General features: G+C 38.1%; 1 protein-coding gene across 1 annotated transcript in view; it reads left to right on the forward strand.

Annotated features, from left to right (window-relative positions):
* The window catches only part of LOC110382452 (homeobox protein PKNOX2), a 46,399-nt gene that overhangs the window by 17,890 nt on the left and 6,373 nt on the right, over nucleotides 1-22,136 (forward strand). The window contains exons 2-10 of the mRNA XM_064042604.1: nucleotides 9,651-9,755; nucleotides 10,393-10,582; nucleotides 11,167-11,296; nucleotides 12,021-12,097; nucleotides 12,585-12,672; nucleotides 13,149-13,223; nucleotides 14,205-14,347; nucleotides 15,797-15,932; nucleotides 16,612-16,692. Coding sequence (XP_063898674.1) covers nucleotides 9,682-9,755; nucleotides 10,393-10,582; nucleotides 11,167-11,296; nucleotides 12,021-12,097; nucleotides 12,585-12,672; nucleotides 13,149-13,223; nucleotides 14,205-14,347; nucleotides 15,797-15,932; nucleotides 16,612-16,692 — 994 coding nt within the window. The 5' untranslated portion in view covers nucleotides 9,651-9,681. The remainder of the gene's footprint in view (nucleotides 1-9,650; nucleotides 9,756-10,392; nucleotides 10,583-11,166; nucleotides 11,297-12,020; nucleotides 12,098-12,584; nucleotides 12,673-13,148; nucleotides 13,224-14,204; nucleotides 14,348-15,796; nucleotides 15,933-16,611; nucleotides 16,693-22,136) is intronic.

Consider the following 22,136-nt stretch of genomic DNA (forward strand, 5'->3'; position numbering starts at 1 on the left):
TTAAGATCACGTGCGACCTCCGCTCTAGCCGACTTTATTGTATATTTATGCTAAACATTTGATTTGTAAGCGTGCTCGTGTGTAGGTGGCTTTATAGCGCAAGTAGTGGGGTATGTAGCTACGCGCAGATCGCGGGCTAACGAATCGCGTATGGTCCCCACTACAAAGTTTAACTTTTTTGCAATTGATGGTCGGTGAACATGAATATCTATTTGCATTCCACAATGTATTGTATATTATTATATTTCAGACTAGCTGATTAGTAGTGGAAACTATTTTTCGTACCCAGTTAATATATAGCCGGCGGTTGAGTAGCTTCTTAACATTAAAATAAATTTTCAAATCTCTTCAGTAGTTTCAAAGCTTTTCGAGTACAAACAAACAAGTTTCCTCTTTATAATAATAGTGTAGATTATATGATATGATAATAGAGGTTAAGTAAATACATGAATATAAAAACGACAAATATTATATTCACTCCAAAGTTTCATAACTCTAATTCGTAGAGGAAGTGAAGCATATTTGGAATACCAGTTTGTTTTTTTAAAATAAATTGAAGGAGAAACGGGATAGCTCAATAAAAAATACATTAAATTATTGTCAAAATATTAAACTTTAATAATGAGAACTGGCGCAGACCTGTGGTACTAACTACCCATGATCGCAGGGAAGTATGGCAGAGCAAACAGCTACACGGACGCTTCTTCGGGGCTCTTCATGGCCCCGATGTAGACTTCAATGCGTCCGTATATTGGCTACGCTTCGGTGACTTGTTTGGAGAAACCGAAGGGTTTGTATGTGCAATTATGGACGAAGTTATCCTTACGAATAACTACCGGAGATATATCGTGAAAGACGGGACGGTTGACATATGTCGGGCATGTCACCATCCGGGTGAGTCTATCAGACATATTATATCTGGTTGTTCTCGTTTGGCTAATGGTGAATATTTGCACAGACATAACCAAGTGGCCAAGATTATCCACCAGCAGCTTGCTCTGCAATACAACCTTGTAGACCTTGAGGTACCGTACTACAGGTATGCGCCCGACCCAGTTCTCGAAAAGGACCATATCACGTTGTACTGGGATCGATCTATCATCACTGACAGGACTATTGTAGCCAATAAGCCTGATATTGTGGTGATAGATCGATTAGCGCGCCGCGCGATGATAGTCGATGTCGCCGTTCCGCATGACGAGAACCTTGTGAAAGCTGAGAAAGAGAAACAAATAAAGTATCTCGACTTAGCGCACGAGGTTGTCGCCATGTGGAGTGTCGACACGGCTGTTGTTGTGCCGATTGTCGTTACGGCCAATGGTTTAATAGCCAAGAGCCTCGACGAACACCTCAGGAGGCTCTCGTTGGGCGGCTGGATCAAGGGACTGATTCAGAAGGCAGTACTCCTTGATACGGCACGTATTGTGAGGAGGTTTCTGTCTCTGGGACCCTAACCACCGGTACCTTGGACCCTGTGCCCGATATCGGTGGCAACCTATTTTTTATATTTTTAAATGTTTTTTATTTTTATATTTAATATTTAAAAATGTAAATCATATGTTAGAAAATAAATAAATGATCAAAGAACAATCAAATATAAAAAATACCAGATATATTATCAAAATGCCTATCAAACTAAAAATACTCCAAAAACGTGATTTGACTTAGGGTGCAGATAATTTAGAATATAGTATTCCAAATTATATTCATTTTTTTTTCTTTGAAAATTGCTAACACTTTTTCTTAGAAACTAATAGAATTCTAATATTTTTATAGTCATTGGCTCTTTACAAAAAAAGAAACTTTTACAAAAAAATAAAATCGACTCCCAAAATAACTGAAAAGCAAAAAAAAAACACGGTATTCCAAATTAACAACACACCAACCTAACTTAAAATTGCATGTAAAATTTTTAATTCTAGAAATATTCACAAAATCATAGTAATATCTTAAACTAACAAGATCACTCCGCAATTAAAGTAATTACAATAAAGATTTAGAGTATTACAGCAAATGATTACCACTGATTGTATTCTTACCGAAAAAGTTTTCAAATCAGGCGTCTCGTTCGCTGGGGGCTGGTAGCCGAAATGTCAAGATGGCGTCCTGTTTTTAATGCTGTATGGCTTTGTGTATCGTTTGACGTTATGTTTACGGCATAAAAACTCAGATGGCGTTTATATATACATATTTAGATATCGAAGTATTCCAAGTTACCTGCAGTATTCCAAATATGCTGCAGTTCCTCTATCTAAACTAATTGACATACACCCATTTCAAAAAAAAATTACCCCCTAAAATTCCCAATCCCTAAAATAAACACAAATAAAGCCCCAAAATTCAACGCAGCATTTACCAAACACCGAACTTTCTGCACCAAAGGTCAATCGAGATATCTCGACCTTTAGTGCATACGTTTCATCACTCGACAGTCTACTATTGATCGTGGTTTAAAATAAATGGTGCTATTTTTGTGATCTGTGCACTTGAAAAAGATGCTGCTAGTCAGATGTTTGGTTAAATATATACTTACAATAAGCTATAGCAATATGCTGAAGAGTTTGTTTGAACTCAAACTATTTATTTTTTATTTCAAATAGGCCTATGAAAGCTCTTGCGAAACGACAAAGTTAGGTGCACGGTTCCAAAGAGTTGGTCTCATGGAGAAGAACCGGCAAGAAACTCCAAGGACACTCTTTAAAAAAAAATACATATTTCATACAGTTTTCTATCTAGTCCTAAGAATGTTATACAATCCAAATTGAGCTAAAAATATATTAATAAATTATACAAAATAATTTCAGTACAACTGTTACTAGAAAAATAATTTATACAATTCAAAGATCAAATATATTGGGTCTGAGCGCGCTGAAACATTCTTTCAGTGTTAGTTTATTTACCGAGGTAGGCTACTTTTTATCCGGGTGTGCCAAGTAGAATCTGATGTTGGAGTTGAAATTGTGGAGTTTTTATTAATACAAATGCTGGGTTGATTAAAGCTATAATAATTCTTTTATCAATAGGCGTATCTTAAGTTTCTCCTTAAGTTTTATCTTAAGGTTTCAAACGAAAATCCAAAGACTGCACAAAGATTAGTACTTTTTGAACGCTAGAAATAAAATAAAAGAACCCTGACATATACATAAGCTTGTTTTATAAGTTTTTTTTTAAGCTGCAACTACATAACTTTTTTGAACAATCTTTAAATCTTTAACCTGCTCTCTTAAACCATCAAAAATAATTTGAGAGTCCTCAACTCACTATCTTCAAACTCCCTTAAAATAATGACCACTTGAAAAAATCAAACAAATTAAATTTTGTACTCTAGCAACACGGGACGTCGCGTTCAGAAATTGAGCTAATTGCGAAAGCGGGAAACACGTCGAGAGGATTTCCGAACGTAAAAGCAAAGATGGCAGCCTGATTTTTCCTTTTTAATTATCGTTTTCGAGCCAGTTTAAATTGAAGGGCGCTCGAAGGGAGAAAAGAAAATGACTGGAAAAAGGACATGAATGCTACTTTTTAGGGGTCCGTATCTAAAGGGGGAATCGGGACCCTGTTGCTAAGACTTTGGTGTCCGTCTGACAGTAGACTGTATCTTAATATGACAGACAGTTGAAATCACAGATGATGTATTATTATTGTTGCCTCTGAAATATGGAAGTTTACACCAAATAGTCACTAAAAACTTGATTAATGATACTTATTTTATAAATAGGTTGTAAACAACCCTTTTATACGTGAAATTTTCAGCAAAACCTTGAGAGGAAACATCGAAACAGACTCAAGGGTCACAGTCTCTTTTAAAGACCAAACATAAACACATGTAGAAGGTTGTTGTAAAATAAATATTTTAGGGAGTGCCCATACAACAAATGTGATTTTTAGCCCTTCTTTCTGATTTCTATAGGTACGGAACCCTCTGTGCTCGAGTCCGACTCGCACTTGGCCGGTTTTTTTCTATTTGTTTTATTTCACTGATTGGGGAGCAAGAGAATTTGTTTTTACGTTTGTTTTGCCGTCTATCCTTAATTTCTGATGGGGTTGCATTGATTAGCTTAGGAAAACGGTCAGTTTGAGTTCTTTCTTCTGATGTTAGCTTTTTTTCTGCAGTTTTTTTTACTGTATCTTGATTTAACTATTTCACTTACATAGACGCAAACAATCGTATAAGTTACTTCATGCCACCATCGGTTGCACGTCCCATGGAAACTCGGAAAATCGCAAATTTTTCAGATCTGTCCAGTAGGTCTGTTAGTAAAGAAAATTTTCAGTTGTATTATATTTACAGATACCAATAGACGCTTTCCTAATCTCAAGACTATCTGTGTACCAAAGTTAGCTGTAAGCTGGATAGTTACTTTTAGCATTTACAATATTAATAAGCATAAATTGAACAAACAAAAAAATCAAAATGTTAAAGCCAGGAGACATTTGGTCGGTTCACGATTGCATACAGAATACATCTAGTTTCTAGTGGCGCGCCGTCGTTAGTAAGCCGTAGTGTTGGGACATGAGTTGTCGATAGATTTTTATCGACTTTTCCGGAGACTTTGTTGAGTCCTATATTGTTAAAATCATCATCACCATCATCTCAGCCATAGGACGTCCACTGCTGAACATAGGCCTCCCCCTTAGATCTCCACAGATACCTGTTGGAGGCGACCCGCATCCAGCGTCTTCCAGCGACCTTTATACGGTCGTCTGTCCACCTTGTTGCTGGACATCCTATCCTACGCTGCACTTGCTAGTCCGTTGCTAAAATAAACATTAAAAAAACACAACTTATTATAAAACAAAGTTATCTGCCGCTTTTTATGTCTTTTCGCGATGACATTAAAAAATACTGAACTTATTTTTAAACGAAAGCATAAGTGGTCCATATGTAGACAGGTTTCAGTATATAATTTACTAATTACTGCCAGCGTCGTCATCCTTGTCCCGTGGTAACTGCTTACGCACCCTGATATATAAAATTCATTCATCCATCAGTCGAACAATTCCTGAGAAAAGATTCATAATATTATGGAAACGCAACATAGTTCAAAATGCCTACCACCTCTGTCCTTCTACCCGATAATTATTACTACAATTACAAAAACATCACACTTATCGACCCGCATCGCTCATAAAAATACCGACCCAACAATTTTTCAGCGCAAAATTCCGACGAAATTCGATGTTTTTTTATAAAATTTCGCGTCAATTTTCCTGCTTAGTTATCTAGCAGGAAAGGCACGGTATTACGGTACGTTTGTTCATAACGTAAATAAGGGGCGGAAAATATTAGTTGAGATAGTGAAGAAAGGGTGTAATGCAGGTTAGACAGAAGGTTCGGTTTGGAGTTGAATAAAAGTATTTTATTTGTACTGGGTTGAGGAGGTCAGATAGGCAGTCGCTTCTTGTAAAGCACTGGTACTCAGCTGAATCCGGTTAGACTGGAAGCCGACCCCAACATAGTTGGGAAAAAGGCTCGGAGGATGATATTTATAACAAGACTATCTTCTGCCATCCATATAAACATCTATAAATGGCCTTTCTAACAGGGTTTTTTAAATCGGTCTAGTATTTCCCAAGATTAGTGCATACAAACAAATTCTATAGCTTCTATCCGGGTGTGTAGAGTAATGGGAAATCTTATGGGAAGCTGGTGAAACCGCTAGTGGACGCTAGTTCAAGCATATTTAGTTATATAATTTGTTTCCACGTATGTTGTACTAGGTTAACTAGGAATTGCAGATTGGAAATTCATAGAAATAACCTCTCTACAGTAAAAAACCTCTCACATGCTTGCTTATATTCTAAAAAATAGCTAGATGGTTTCCATTTTCCTTCGACATGGTTCTATCTTATTTGAACTTCAGATACAACTGAACCTTTTGTATATTTACTTATTTGTACTGTTCTGTACTAGATCCTAAATAAATATTGAGACAAAGTAACCAGTAGTTTTGTTAGCTGCGTATGTTTGTCCGTTTGTTTTCAGGTGTGATTGTTACAAAACTGCGGATTTTGGGACTTTCTTGTAGGTACGAATGGGGGAAAATTGAATTTTCGCTTATGTAGCAAAAGCTAGCTACCGCCAGATGTTTCTTCTGCGTCCCGCCCGTGAGATCTGCTTTACGCGACTATGGTGTTCCTCGATAAATGGGCTATCTATTACTGAATTATTTTGACAAATCGGTCCAGTAGTGTCTGTTCAGGGAGAATGTTTTAGAGAAGTGGAATGCAATAAAGTTATTGAGTATTAAGTGTGGTCGATGAGATACCTGACTTCAAATCTCTCCAATTGAAAGTTTTTTAACCCTCTTACGCAAAAATTACTCAGAAATTAATCACAATCAGTTGTGTGCTTAATACTATACAGAAAGTACAATAAAAATTAGGAAATAGATTATAAGTAAGCTATTTTGTATCCTAGTAGGTATTGTATTAAAATGTAAACCTTGTATTTGATGTATAAAAATAAAGCAAACAACAAAATTTTCCCCACCCCCAATTTATCGATCGCCTGGCAGCACTAGTAAAAGCGCGGCAAGTATCGCGCCAATTTAGATGCGTCCTCCGTAGCTGTTCGTATTTACAGCACTCGAAGAAGTTCTAACTAGACAATAAGACGAAACAAAGAAACAAAAATTAGTATGTAACTGTCTTAGAAATTATTCACATTCAGCTGTGTGATTTATGTCATACTAAAAGTGCAATAAAAATTACGAAATAGATTATAAATAAGCTGTTTTGTGCCCTAGTTATATAACCTGTTTAAATATTTGATGTTATTGATGTATAAAAAATAAAGCAAACAAAACAAATTTTACTCCTCACCCCCATTTTATCGACATACTGGCAACACTAGCAAAAGCGCGGCAAGTAACGCGGCCATTTAGATGCGTCCTCCGTAGCTGTTCGTATTTACAGGGCACGTACATTCACGTTGAAAACTCGCTATTTATTGATATACGATTTGTTATTCTCGAGTATTTTAGATGTAGAGGGGTTGGTATGTGGTTTTATTAAGTTGGTAGGTAAAAAGTTATGCAACTTACCTATGTATTTCCTAGATATTATATTGATAAGGCTGCAAGGGACAAATTACCTCTAAGTCTTCCTCGATAACTGGCTAGCTCGTTCAAGTAAACCGTTTCATTAGGCTTTAAAACATTCACGTACATAATCGGTACCAGACTTCTTAACAATCAAATTGTAATGACAATTGTTATTTATTTTAAGAAGAAGAATAACATAATTATAATGACTTCAGAATAGCTCGTCGACTTCTTCCAACTATGTTGGGGTCAGCTTCCAGTCTAACCGCAAGCGAAAGCCTATCTGACCTCCTCAACCTAGTCACCTAGGCAATGCGATACCTCTACATAAGTATCAGACCATAAGTTGTCAGAATTACAGGCTTCTGACTACCTGTAACGACTGTAAAAGATGTTCAAATGACAGCCGAGATCTACCAATTCAACACTCCTTCTTTTATTCACCCTCCCACGGACCGATCGCGCTAAGCGTTTGCTTAGCCTTATGATCGGTCGATCGCGCGGATTTGACTTATTCAAGATCTCTTCTCTTACTATTTATATTTCGAAGATAACATAATTTCACTAAATATTGACAACTGCTAAACTTCAGCTCCATATAAACTTACACACATACTCCCTTCATCCACGTCTTTGTCTTCATAATTAAGGTTCTATAATTATAATCATGTTTCCTCCAAATACCCCTTTGTGTGAGGGACAAACTATAGCCATTATGCAGAGGGTTCAATTCCAAACTTGTGGCAATCGGCTCAACTGTGTACCTAATCTTGTAGAAAAATCTTATTCACGTCGATTGCATTGCAAGGAATGGTCCTGATATGGGTTAATTTTAACGTTGACTTCGATTAATCTCATGTTTTTTTGGTTAAGCTTATTTAAAGGTAATCAGATGTCATCATTTTAAAGAATCTTTAGGTATCATTAAATTTCTTACGCAAAAAAACGATTTTCCTTTGTGTTACCTACTTCTTTTTTACTTATTAATTTTTCAGGGAAAATCTATGCTTATAAATTGCTATAATGTGAAGAACTCACTCACGAACTATTGGACCGATTTGGACTTGAAGTTCTTTATCAGCCTTTCTCAATACTCCATCTGTTCTTTGCTTACTAATACAGGACAATACTTGTATATACAATACTTGTATAGGGCTAATGTCAACATTTTAACTCGTATGTAGAATATTGGGAGGTTGTCATATGAGACGAGAAACTCAATTCATCGAAGAACTTTTTCGCGAAGTAAATAGTTCCAACAGGACGCAGGTCAAACCTTTGAAAGCTAGTTACAAAAATACCTACACAAAATAGCAGAATCCTTTTTGTTCCTAGCGTGAAACACAAAATGTAATAAGTAAAAATTTTTCCCTTTTTCCTTATTTTAGCCAAATCGGCTGGGATTAATTATCTACCGTCTATATCTTAGGGGAAAGAGTATTGCGGAGTTTCTTTGCCAAAATGTGTGGACGTGATTTCGGGGCTTTTTTGGCGAAATATTTCGGCTAAAAGTTCTGGGTTTTTGAAGAGGAAATTGCTAGATATAATATAGTATGTCGAAATTCTATGTAGCCGGAACCAGATGGAAAAAAAATATTTCTATTCAAAGTTTTCAGTCGGTCTGATACCGGCTAAATACCTGATCTTTGTAATGTGCGTACTACCATTCATCTTCATACTGATTTAAGAGCCCAAACAAAATATCGGCCGACTAAAAGTTAGCAGTGTGGTCTAAATGGGGCAGTTTTCTTGCAGAACCAAAAGCAAGTATGTTTATAATATCCCTACCTATCTTAAACAGTCCTTACACCCCATAAGACATTAAAAACCACCCTTAGGAAACAGTAAAGAAAATAAGTGGTATTTTATATCAATCTAGTGGCAACACTTGTGATGAATGTGTGGCCCGCTTTTAATATATCTTTTTATTGCCGTCGACGGTCGGTGTTGCCAGTGATATTATTTCGACTGTTTATTTTTATAGTTATATAGTTGTTTGTTGTATTTTGTTTTAGTTTATTTGTTTGCTTTGCTGTTTTTTTGAGGATCAGTAAGTTTTTATGAATGGGAATGTTGACAAGTTAGAGTTTTCACAATGGAGTGAATAATGAAGCAATTTTGATGGAATTTGTAACGGAGACGTGTTATATGCGGGTACTGTAATTCCCTATTGATGTGATGCGAGTAAAACTTAAAGTAAATGCTTATCTGATCTAGGTATCTAAACTGCAATATTATATGGTTCTCACGAACTGGTTCGATTTGGTAAATGATTTCCGAGTTACATAGCCCAGTTATCGATAGGCCTAGCTGTTTTCCCGCGGTACCACCCGCGTCTCGTGGGAACTACTGTCCGTACCTAGATAAAATATAGCCTATGGCACCCAGGAACATTGTAGCTATCCATCAGTGAAAGAATTTTGGAAATCTGACCAGCAGCGGTTCCAAAAATTATACCCCCTACCTACAAACTTACAAACCTCTTTATAATATAAGTATAGATAACGCATTTCCTATAAAAAATTATTATAGTATTATATATGACAAGATTTACATAACTGTTTAAATAACACTGAATTAAATCCTATCTATCCTTGTTTCTAGATGAGGCAGCCAAGCTGTTGATATTGGCGGGATGCAGGGCGGCGGTGCGCCCGCCGCGGACGCCGACCAGGCGCAGTTCGAGGCCGACAAGAGGGCTGTGTATAAGTATGTCTCTTCTTGTATGATTTGTTATCCGTGGTGTTTGGGGAAGCATGTCTTGAGATCATAGATATCTTTTACTGGGCCGTTAAACAGAAAGAAAGTCCAAATAGTGTCTTGGACGCTTATGTAAAAGGTTAAAGAAAACTTCTCGAGAAAACCTGAAAAAACGTGGTGATTAACGCTCATTCCTTCTCTTTATGAGAGGAGGCTATATATGCAGTAAATAAGGCTGATGATGATATTGAGAATGAGGTCTGTTCTGGATCTTATGAGTTCTGACTTAAGATATTATATAAGTTTCCCCGATCATGTGCGATATACAAGTTTTAACTCACCACCTACCCAAAAACAGGGGTGTATAAGTTTGACGACTGAATATATGCCACATGGTTAGACACATGCCACGGAATTTAGTTACGTTTCGCCTTTGACTATTGCGAGAACATTACCAGATTGATGACAGTTTGAATTCAAATCCAAATATGTTAATTAAAATAAATAAACCCCTTTTCACGTCAATTGGACACACATTGTACACAAATCCCCAAAAATGCCCCCTATACACCGCTTTCTAGCAATCTGTTTCTAGGAAGCTTTCTGAACTCTCGATAAGGTCTAATTCACACCCCAAATCTTCCAGACACCCCCTCTTCCCCCTCCTGGCACTCCTCCTCGAGAGATGCGAGCAAGCGACGGCAGGGGCGGAGCCCCCGGCCGCGGAGGCTTTCGGGGCTGACCTGCAGGCCTTCGTGCAGCACCAGAGACGAGACCGCAGGCCTTTCCTTGTTGATGATCCTGAGATAGACGGACTTATGATTAAGAGTATTCAGGTATTGCGAATTTCAAATTACCAAGTTTCTTTTAAAATTATTTCGTAAATCGTTTTGAAATGGTGTTTTATATACTTACCTAAATTATGTATTTAAGTCATTATGTGTTAAAGCTTTTATTTGGAATTGCAAATCCCAAAAATGTATCGTAGAACATAAAAAATTGGACAGTACCGATGAGAGCATTTTACGCGTGGGTCAAAAATCACGGTGATTCTTGTGTGTCCACTACTGGATTGAAGAAAGTCGTCAAAAGGAATTCTCTTGAGCAAGTATAAAGATGAACTTGAACCTTCATGACCTGCATTTGTTTGACGAAATATATGTTCAATTTGCGTATCAGTCAGTCAGGCCATGATAACGATAGAAGCTCTTTTTTCTTGCATTTGTAATCGTGGCCTTCTCTATCAAGCAGCAAAACAATAAGAATGTTACAAGACCTATCGACCGACTTCAAACGACGCCATTGATCGATGGTAGAATGGATTGGTAAAACCCTAAATAATGCCTTAGTTAGTTAATTAAGTCGAAAATCTTATTTTTACTACTGCGTATATTAATCCTGTGATTTTTCATAATTCCAGGTGCTACGAATCCACCTATTAGAGCTAGAAAAAGTGCAGGAGCTATGTCGAGACTTCTGCGGTCGATACATCGCCTGTCTCAAGACTAAGATGCAGAGTGAAAACTTGCTGCGGACTGATTACAGCTCAGGTACATATTATTACTAGATATACAGGTATTTTCTGCAATGTCCAGGGTAGGTAGAAAGCTTGGTCTCTCTCCGGTGGTGTCGGCTTGTCGTCGCATCGCGCTATGAGAGTGAAGGAATAGTGAGTGCACCGCAGTCCAAGCTAATGTGCGTGCGCTGTAATTAGTCAGAAGCCAGAAAGTCTGACAAACTTACCAAGGGTTTGCAACTGGGATAGGAAGGTTAAACAGAGCTCTTTCCTGCAGTTTCCAGAGCAGTCGGAAGCTAGAAAGTATTTATTACCAAGACTTAAAACAATTACCAAGGGTTATCATCTTGCACGGATAACTGGGTTGAGGTGGTCAGACAGACTTTTCATTCAGTTTTCATACTAGTCAGAAGCCAGGAAGTCTGACAGTCTTACCAAGGGGTTGCCTTGATAATTTGGGATAAGTGACTATCTTTTCATGTCGAGTTGCTTCGTGTTTATGGAAGCACGACAAATTATTGAGACACGGCTGTCATTTGAATATTTCTAGCATTCGTTACTAGTAGCCAGAAGCCTGAAAGTCAGAAAGCCAGTCTTACAAGAGGAATCATCTTGCCCATGTAACTGGGTTGAGCAGGTCATACAAGCAGTCGCTCCACGTACATACTGGTACTCACCTACATCCAGTTACACTGTAATCACAACAGAGCTGAGAAAAGGCTAGCCAAATGATTAAAATATAACTATTCTATTTGCAGGAGGAGTAGAAAGCAACAACAATCTGTCGGGCTCCATAGACGAGCACTCGAGCACCTCCAACTCGCCACAATATCAGGTATGAAATGTATGTTACACTTTTATAATTATATACCCTTTTCTTCTGTAATTTATAAAAAAAAATGTAAATAAGTAGTTAGAAAGGGAATATTTTCTTGTGAAGGATAAAGTTATCCTCAATTGCTTTTCCTAAAATTCGCATTATTGATATATATTTCATGTCGTAACTAAAATTTTAAAATAGGCATTCAAACAAATGTATACCTATATTTACTTTTTCATTTAATAATCATGGTCTTTATATTTGAGAAATTGATTAAATATTTTACGATAGAAAAGGTGCTTACAGCGGAAAAAACCGCTAAATCGCACTGGGTGGGGGTAAAAAAAAATCTTTAAATAAATTTTGGTTTCTTTTTGATAAGCACTAAAAAGCTTGTTACTTTCGTATTGTATTCGAAAAATATTGATATTGGCATTCTTGATATTTTTGCCAAAATTGTTTTTTGACATTATTTTTAATAATAATACATGTTTGTCGTCAGTCGCCGGTGGCGGGCGCGGCGCCGGTGTTCCCGAGCGTGTACCCGCCGCATCCCGAGCTGCCCTACGCGCCGCCCAGCAGAGATACACGTATGCATACCTACATTTATTATAACGAATGATATTATTTAACCTTAAAATATCACCATCATCATCACTCAAGTGCACGAGGTCTCGGGTTCGATTCCCAAGTCGGGCCGTAATCGCTTTGTGAGTTTTAGAAACTTTCACAAAGCAGCCCGGAGCGGGGCCTGGAAGATGATGATTAATACACCCGTGCATTTTGTCGTACGGTGCAGTCGTCCCATCGGGACAACTCGCCACGTCTTTTAGGCAACACGAACCACAAATAAATAACAACAAAAATGCAACGTTATGCTTTAAATCATTTCTTGTATAAATTTTACATAGGTGAGATGTCACAAGCCCACCCCCACCTCGTTTTCGTCTAATATACGTATAATAACAATCCAAATGAAATATATTAAATTGAACCACGGTTAATTTGTGGATGAGCCTTAAAAAATTCTATAATTTGTAATAATTTTTCATTTCTCTGTTTGCAGCGTCATTAGTGGTCCAAGGTTCGACGCCGATCAGTCAGATAGGCGCCGGACTTATATCCACTGACTCCTTCACTGGTAAGCACTATCTACTATTATAAATAACTACTTAATATATTTATTTAATAAACTGTACAATATATAACATTTAAAATAACTTAGTTTTTATTTAAATAAGAATATGTACACTATATAAAACAAACTTAAACTACCTAAAAATAAAATACTATACTTATCTTCTTATCTTATATATAAAAATGAATTGCTGTTCGTTAGTCTCACTAAAGCTCGAGAATGGCTGGACCGATTTGGCTTTTTAAGGTTTTGAAGTGTTTGTATAGGTCCAGGGAAGGTTTAAACGATACGAAGTTCGGGGGATCAGCTAGTACAAAAATAAAAACATAACTTACCTCTCCACTCAGAGGCATTTAATGGTTACTTAAGCCATTCTTTAGTGAAGGATTTGTATGACATTCCGTCACTAAGGAGTTACTTAAGTAATCATTAAATGTCTCTGAGTGGGGAGGTTAAAATTACTTTGGTCTGATGCAACAACATTAAATGTAAAATAAAATTGGAGCCATTCCATCACACACCATGTTTCAAAAGTACTATTTCGTGGTAATAAATAGTGTAAAATATGTGGAAGAGATATACATAGTACTGTCTTTCGTGTATCACAGTAGACAATCCACTGTATTACGATGATCATGATGATGGTTGTTAGGTATTTGCGCGGGAAAAAAAGGAACAACGCAGTATAATACGTTAATCAAACTCGCTAGTCTGTTGCTACTTTTGAAATGGGTTACTAGAATCAAACTTAGTTATATTTTTGACGTTCATAAGTGCTTGTAAAGGCCTAAATGAAATAAATGATTTGACTTTGACTTTGCACAATTCATAAAAAAGGCGGGAACGTTCGGGACGCAGCCCGCGTACGGCGTACCAACATTACCGCGCGCATTCAGCGCTAGGTTTACCAACATAACAATGACAATAATGATGATGACTATGATGATGACGAATCTTTTAATATTTTTTTTTATTACCCTACAGGAACAAACTCCAACAATTCGTGCTCATCAGTGTCGGGCTCGCCCCCCCCGGACGACGAGCTGGACGACGCGGCCGGCAAGCGCGGAGTACTGCCGCGACACGCTACACAGGTCATGCGGGCCTGGCTGTTCCAACACCTCGTGGTAAGCTGGGTCAAGGTCTGCCGGGGCTACGGGATTGTTCGAAAGAGTTACCGCGGCCCTGGCACATAAAAGACCTACCAAGGAACATGATGGATTTTTAGTCAGTAACCTCCCCCCCACTCAGAGACATTTAATGATTACTTAACATTTTGTATTTGTTTTTCATTTTGCATTTGTTTGTATTTTGTATGACATTCTGTCGCTCCCTAGTGACGGAATGTCATACAAATCCTTCACTAAGGAGTGGCTTAAGTAACCATTAAATGTCTCTGAGTGGGGAGGTAAAAGTCTGACACTCCCTCACCGTGCGTAACCCACAGCGGGAGGGGTCATTTGATGAGTTTTACCATCGTAAAAAAGAAGCTAAAAAAATATAAAAAAATGCCAACAAGCAAAAAATGCCATCTGAAAAAAAAAAACAATAAATATCTGTAATAATAATGACCATGCAGTCATGGCTGTTCTCGTATAAGGAGATCAGCCAGCTGCGCAGGACATATTATAAGTGCACAAGCATTTGTACAGACAGGTTATCTCCCGAGTCTTTTACGAACTATATTGGGGTCGGCTTCCAGTCTAACCGGATATAGCTGAGTACCACATGGAGCTCGTGAACAGAGTAACCCGGGCCTGATCTCTCTCCGGCGGTGTCGGCTTGTCGTCGCATCGCGCTATGAGAGTGAAGGAATAGTGAGTGCACCGCAGTCCAAGCTAATGTGCCCAAACTATAATATGTCCTGCGCAGCGCAGCTGATCTCATTATATCAGAACAGCCGCCGTGGCCGAAATCGGCCGTGGACGCCATTATTATTTTCTATACTATTTAATTAATAACAATAGGGTATTACATGCATTTTTGAAATATATCTTAAATAAATTCTTTAGTCTTAATATATCTCTAAAAAATTAAAAATATTTTTTTTTCTCACGTTATGTACGAATATAAATTAATTGTTTTATCATAATTTCAAATTTCGCGCGTATTTCGCGAAAACGCGGCACACAACGGACGCCATGATTGTTTTTTGGTCATTACGTTAGTAAACAAACTACAGCTGTCAGTAATACATATTTTGATATGTATTGAAAATTGTAATAATGAGTAATTATGCTCCGTATCGTTGGTGTGTTGTTTCTGAATGTGAGAACACTAGTGTAAAAACACCAGACAAATTATGGATTCAAGTACCAGTGGATATAAATATGAGAAACACTTGGTTAAAAGTTGTTTACTACCGTAATGACGTCATTAGCATGGCGGCGACATTTCGTAGTGTTCAAAGACAGATAAAAAAACCTAAAAACTTTAAACTGCAATAAAAAATATATTTATGTACCTTACGAAGTGAAACTAACATTTCCCGATTGCTTTTCCTCTAAACAATCATTGTAATACACTTTTATTTTTTTTCTCATCTAGACTAAAATACCCTATTCTTTTGTCCACAGCACCCTTATCCGACTGAAGAAGAAAAGCGTTCGCTAGCAGCACAGACCCGGCTGACGTTACTACAAGTGAACAACTGGTTCATCAACGCAAGACGCCGCATCCTGCAACCCATGCTGGACTGTGCTGATAAACCTGGTCAGTATATATCCCACCCAAAACAAAAATGTGAAAGGCTGCCAAGTTCGATAATATGGGAATGCTTCGCCTATAAAAGAAGTGAGATCTGAATAAGTACCAAGTTCCATACACATACCTCAGTTAAAAATAGTTACTTTTTAATGATGTTACTTGGCAAGTTTTCACACACCCTGTTGTAAACCTACTAAACGCAATGAATCAAGTATATAATTTTCTATTAACTTGCCAAGTAACATCATTAAAAAGTCCAAGTAAGTATCTCAACCTCGAAATGCTGGACTGTGCTGATAAACCTGGTCAGTATATACTCCAGCACCCTTACCCGACATCCTTGACAGTCGTTATGGCTAGTCAGAAGCCAGTAAGTCTGACACCAGTCTAACCAAAGGGTATCGGGTTGTCCGAGTAACTGGGTTGAGAAGGTCAGATAGGCGGTCACTCCTTGTGGCACACTGGTACTCAGCTGCATCCGGTTAGACTGGAAGCCGACCCCAACATAGTTGGGGAAAGGCTCGGCAGATGAAGATGAACTGTTTTGATGAAGAATATAAGTGAATGTGAAAATTAGAGGTGAAAAGTTGTTTAAAGCAAAACTGACTTGTCTATACTGTCTGACCTTTATTTTGTTATTCTCCTAAATAATCTTTTAGTTCTAAAAATAATGTTTGAATTCCAGGCGGTAAGAAAGGCAAGAACGGTTCGTCTATAAGCAAGCGCTACTGGCCCGACGCACTCTCCAACCCACAGTTCACTGCCGGTAAGTTATGTATACTACTTAGATAACTTTTATATAACGTTTAACGTTTTGACAAATTCCGTATAGAAAATAAATATGTCAAACTACTTTATTTCTTCCTTAGATAGAAGTTGATTTATGATTGAAAAATTTACCCAATCAAATTTTACCTGCACCTTAACGGTAATATCTACATTAACTGTATTTTTATAAAGCTGAAGAGTTGAGTTGTATGAATTCGCTAATCTCAGAAGCTACTGGAACAGCTTGTCTAAAAGTAAAAACTTGTTATTTTATTATGTTAAAGAAAGAAAGAAGGAACATTTTTGCATAGACTATTGGTCAAGAATTATTGATCTTTTTTTCAATTCATTCTCGCGCTAGACGTTGAACAGAGGGGACGTGTGTCGTTTGCTCGTGCATCTTAATTTGTGATTGGCTAATTGTAGTTGGACTCATTTCCTTGTCGCTCTTTGCATGATCTTACCTGAGGGCTCCTCCCACTGGGTGGTCCTAGAGTGAGACATAATTAGTAGTGTCGTGTACGCGTCAAAGTGGTTTTGTAAAAGTGATCGTGATTAGTCGGATTCGAACCATCACCCAAGTGACAAGTGACCGGACCATTTACTCATCGCGCCACCGTGACAGTTGCTACGATCAGCAGAACAACGGTGCGCTTGAATGCGCTACGTGCTACGCGCGTGAGTCACCCACCGCTGCTACGCTCACATAGCGCGCGCCGCTACGTCACGCGCCGCTACGTCACGCGCCTGTGCTACGAAACAACTACGAGATCAGTGTGCCGGCTACGCGAACGCTGCTGCCTGTTGTCATCGGTCTTGTGAAATACCGTTTTGCCTGTGCATTATTGTTTGCCTGTGCATTATTGTTGATATTTGCTCTCAACCTATTATATGTTTTGGTTGTTAACATGGCAGGGGTACAACGAACACCACCCAAAAGCTCTAAAACTCCGGTCGACAATATAAGTCAGTCCCAAACACGCTCTGAACCGGATATCACTACTGCTGTGGCTGAGTGCGAATACGTAAGCACTCAAAGAAGTAGTAAGCGTCCGCGTAAAAATACCTCACCACAAAGCATTTCGGCAGGTAAGGGCTCTCAGGAACCGCAGGACCTACGAGAAATTCTTGCAGACCAAACAACATTAATAGCTGAGCTCTCTTCGGATATAAAAGACATTAAAACTCAGAATAGTAAAATACAGGCAACAAACTCGGAGATATGTAAGGCAAACGCTGGAATTGTTCAGTCCATTGATTTCCTTAATAAACAGTTTGAAGATTTAAAGACTGAAGTGGACATACTGAGGAGGGAGCGACGCGAGCAGCAAACCTACATTGAATCTCTTGAACGGAAAATTGTTGACCTTCAACATAAATCAAGATCATCCGCCATAGAATTACGTAACATACCACAAGTTAATAATGAATCCTGCACCAGCCTTTTGAAAACGGTATGTGATGTTGGCACTGCTATTGGTGTATCCATTGATGAAAAGGAGCTTCGCGATATCTACCGACTACCAGTGAAATCTACCTCCTCCAGCTCCCCGCGGCCAATTATAACGGAATTCTCAACTGTGCAAACTAAGCAGACATTCCTTACTGCCGTACGAAACTACAACAAGGGAAAAGGAAGGTACGACAAATTGAACACAGCTGTCATAGGTTTGTCAGGTGATCCGCAACCCGTGTATATCTCCGATCATCTACCAGCAAGCACAAAAAAGCTATTCTTCCAAGCCAGAGAGTTTGCTAACAAAACAAGTTTAAGTTCTGTTGGATCTCAAATGGTAACATATTTCTCCGTAAAATAGAAGGAGACAAACAGATTCTTGTCAATTCTGAAAAATGTTTCAGCCTATTGGATAGCCAAAACCTAATTATTTGACTAGCACATAATATCTCTTGTTATTGTATAAATAATTCTGGTTCCCATATTGTTATCTCTGTGATCCTTTACTGTTTATTTTTAATTTTATTTTTAATGTTAAGTTTAACATCAAAATTAAGCAATATACTCTTACATTCATTCATCTGTTACATCTTACACATTAATACAGTCATACAACGCACACAAACTACTTTTACACAATTTAAATCACTCAAATACAAAATTTGTCATTATCCTCTTAACACACACGCGAATACAGTAATTAGCCGCTATACTAAAACGATTCACAGTATATTTCTCAAGCATTTCTATTTAAATAAAGCAATCCTGTCCAATTTTTTGCTACACAGTTTGTACACGAGTATTCCTAAAACAAATGGCTAATCAAGATATTATTAATAAGGAATTAGACGCGCTTCACGTTTCTAAATCATTCAAATGTCAACCTGAGAAATGCATACAGTTCATAAGAGACCCGACTAAAGGATTAAAAATTTTACATTTAAATATAAGAAGTATCAATAAAAATTTTGACGAAGTTGTAGTGCTAATGCGGCTATTGGGTTTCCAGTGTGACGTGCTCATTCTCACCGAGTGTTGGTTGAGTAAACTGTCGCATTTGCCGACCTTGGATGACTTTACGTCATATTCCACTAATATCACATACAATCAAAATGATGGTTGTGTTATTTATGTTAAATCTTCCATTAAAGCTAATATTAAAGAACCAGTATTTGCTGATGCAAACTGCCTCGTTTGTTGTATAGAAGACATCACTATAGTCGCTATTTACCGACCACCTTCTTTTAAAAATATAGATAACTTTATAGACAGCCTCGATAGTGTTCTCAAAATAGGAACTTCTTCCGTGGTCTTGATTGGTGATATGAACATTGACATTAGGGTCGACAATACTGACAGTCACTCGGATGACTATTTAAACTGTACTGCCTCTAACGGACTTCTTCCAGCACATCTGTTCCCGACTCGGCTCTCAAATTGCTTAGACCATATTTTAATAAAAACAAATAAACGCGCTACGGCTTTCGTTATTGAATCATCCATAACAGATCACGAACCGACATTGCTATTCTTATGCAACCGGGTGTACATTCGGATGTCACCCGAACTAGGGCAAAATTAGACTGTGATTCCGCAATTGAGAGTATTAAAACCCATGACTGGTCTCCAATCCTGTCTATATCTGATCCTAATGATGCCGCAGATGCGCTTATAGGTAAACTTTCCTCCATTGTTACTGAGCACACTCATATTCTAGTTGTCCCAAGAAAACAACGTAATTTAAAGCCCTGGGTCACACCGGGACTACTCCGCTGTATAAGGCACCGTGATCGTATGCATATTAAACTCAAAAAGTCGGCTAACAATGAGATTTTAAAAATCACCTACACTCGCTATCGCAATTATTGCAATTCCCTGCTGAGAAAACTTAAACGCTCTTACGAAAAAGAACTGTTTCGCAATGCTAAAAATAATGTTAAAGCTACGTGGAATGTTATTAAGAAAGTCTCGGAGCTGCAAACACAGTGTTCGCCTTCCTCTGAGCTAGTAAACTTATTAGATAACCCTAAATCCTCGCTAAATTACGTTAATAACTTTTTTGCTAATGTAGGCAGCAGTTTGGCTTCAAAATTTAAATCATCCTCTATGGTGTCCAATCCCGTGGCTAACTCACAGTCGTGTGGCTCAATGATGCTTCTTGAGGTTACCGAGCTCGATGTTGAATCCATTATCCTGGGTCTAAGGACTGACTGTGCTACAGGTTATGATTGTATTCCATCTAAAATTATTAAAGGCGCGAGAAAAGTATTAGTTCCGATTGTTACACATGTCTGTAACCTGTGCATAAGTGCTGGTGTCTTTCCTAAGACGTTTAAAAAAGCACTCGTTCACCCTATTCATAAATCCGGGTGCAAAGATGATGTTAATAATTACCGTCCCATTTCTATTTTAAGTGCAATGTCAAAGATCTTGGAACGGGTACTAAATAAGAATCTGATAAGCTTTCTTGAGTCAAACAACATCTTAGCCAAAAACCAATACGGGTTCCGAAATGGAGTTAGTACTGAGGATGCAGTATTACATCTGTCGAATCACGTAGCTAGGACGCTAGACAGAAAACGCAAGTGCCTGGGAATTTTCCTAGATTTGTCAAAGGCCTTTGACACTGTCTCTGCCCCAGCTTTATTGAAAAAATGGAAAGACTTGGAATTCGTGGACTACCGTTGAAAATCTTTGCAGACTATCTCAAAGATCGTACTCAAATAGTTAAAATTGGTCAATATGAAAGTGATGAACTTCCAATGACTTTTGGCGTTCCGCAAGGAAGCATCCTGGGTCCCACCCTCTTTCTCATTTACATAAATGATCTCTGTACACTACCTCTTGATAACTGTATGATATATACCTATGCGGATGACACTGCCCTTATCGTAGATGGATGTAACTGGACCCAGGCATACCAAAATGCCGAGGCAGCGCTCTGCTGCGTGATGAAATGTTTGTCTGATGACTTGCTCACTTTAAATGTAGACAAAACCGTATACGTCCCCTTTGCTATCAAGTCAAATCAATGTCCTTCTAATTCCTTGACCCTAAAAGCACATCACTGTGGTTCTTTAGCGCAATGTAGCTGCCTCTCCCTCACAAAACGACTCATGTAAGATATCTAGGAGTACTAATTGATCAGCATCTCAACTGGCATCCCCACATAGCCAAGGTCACGTCCCGTGTACGTAAGCTGATATACGTCTTCAAGAAGCTGCGAAATTCTGCTGATCTTGAAACACTTAAAATAGTATATTTAGCTCTGTGCCGCTCTGTTTTAACGTACTGCTTGCCCGTTTGGGGTGGAGCCACACAAAATGTATTCATTCGCCTTGAGAGAGCCCAGAGAGCTGTGCTCAAGGTAATGTTCTCTCTTCCGCGTAGGTATCCCACTATGCAACTCTATTCTGACTGCAATTTTCTAACAGTCAGACAACTTTATGTTCTCCTGTCTGCTCTTCGCAAACACTCTACACGTCCCCCAATGGATTCAACTTGCAGACGAAAATACAATGTTTTCACGCATGAACGCCATAGAACTGCCTTTGCCAGACGCCAGTTCTACGTTAATAGCGGTTATCTGTACAACTTTCTCAACAAAAAATTAAACATTTATTCATCCCCTAAATATCATTGTAAAAACTTACTTATAGACTATCTACATACACTTAATTACGACAATACTGAGGATCTCCTACTGGGTAAATTATTATAAATTTAACATTATTATTCCACCCATACTCTTTCATTACACATACAAACACACTTCTATACATTGACATACAACACATCCCATACATTCCCACTACAGTTACACTCACAATCACCCTAAACTTACTGCCGTACTAACCTTACCGTTAAACCTCTTTAGTTTTATTAAATTGTTTTTATCTCTCTCTTCCTCCCTACAAATTAGAACAGTTTTATTCTTTTTTGTTACCATTGCTCATTTATTGTAACGTCCTGAATCGCTTCAATCA

The sequence above is a fragment of the Helicoverpa armigera genome, chromosome 29 (assembly GCF_030705265.1).
Source record: "Helicoverpa armigera isolate CAAS_96S chromosome 29, ASM3070526v1, whole genome shotgun sequence".
NCBI classification, from domain to species: domain Eukaryota; kingdom Metazoa; phylum Arthropoda; class Insecta; order Lepidoptera; family Noctuidae; genus Helicoverpa; species Helicoverpa armigera.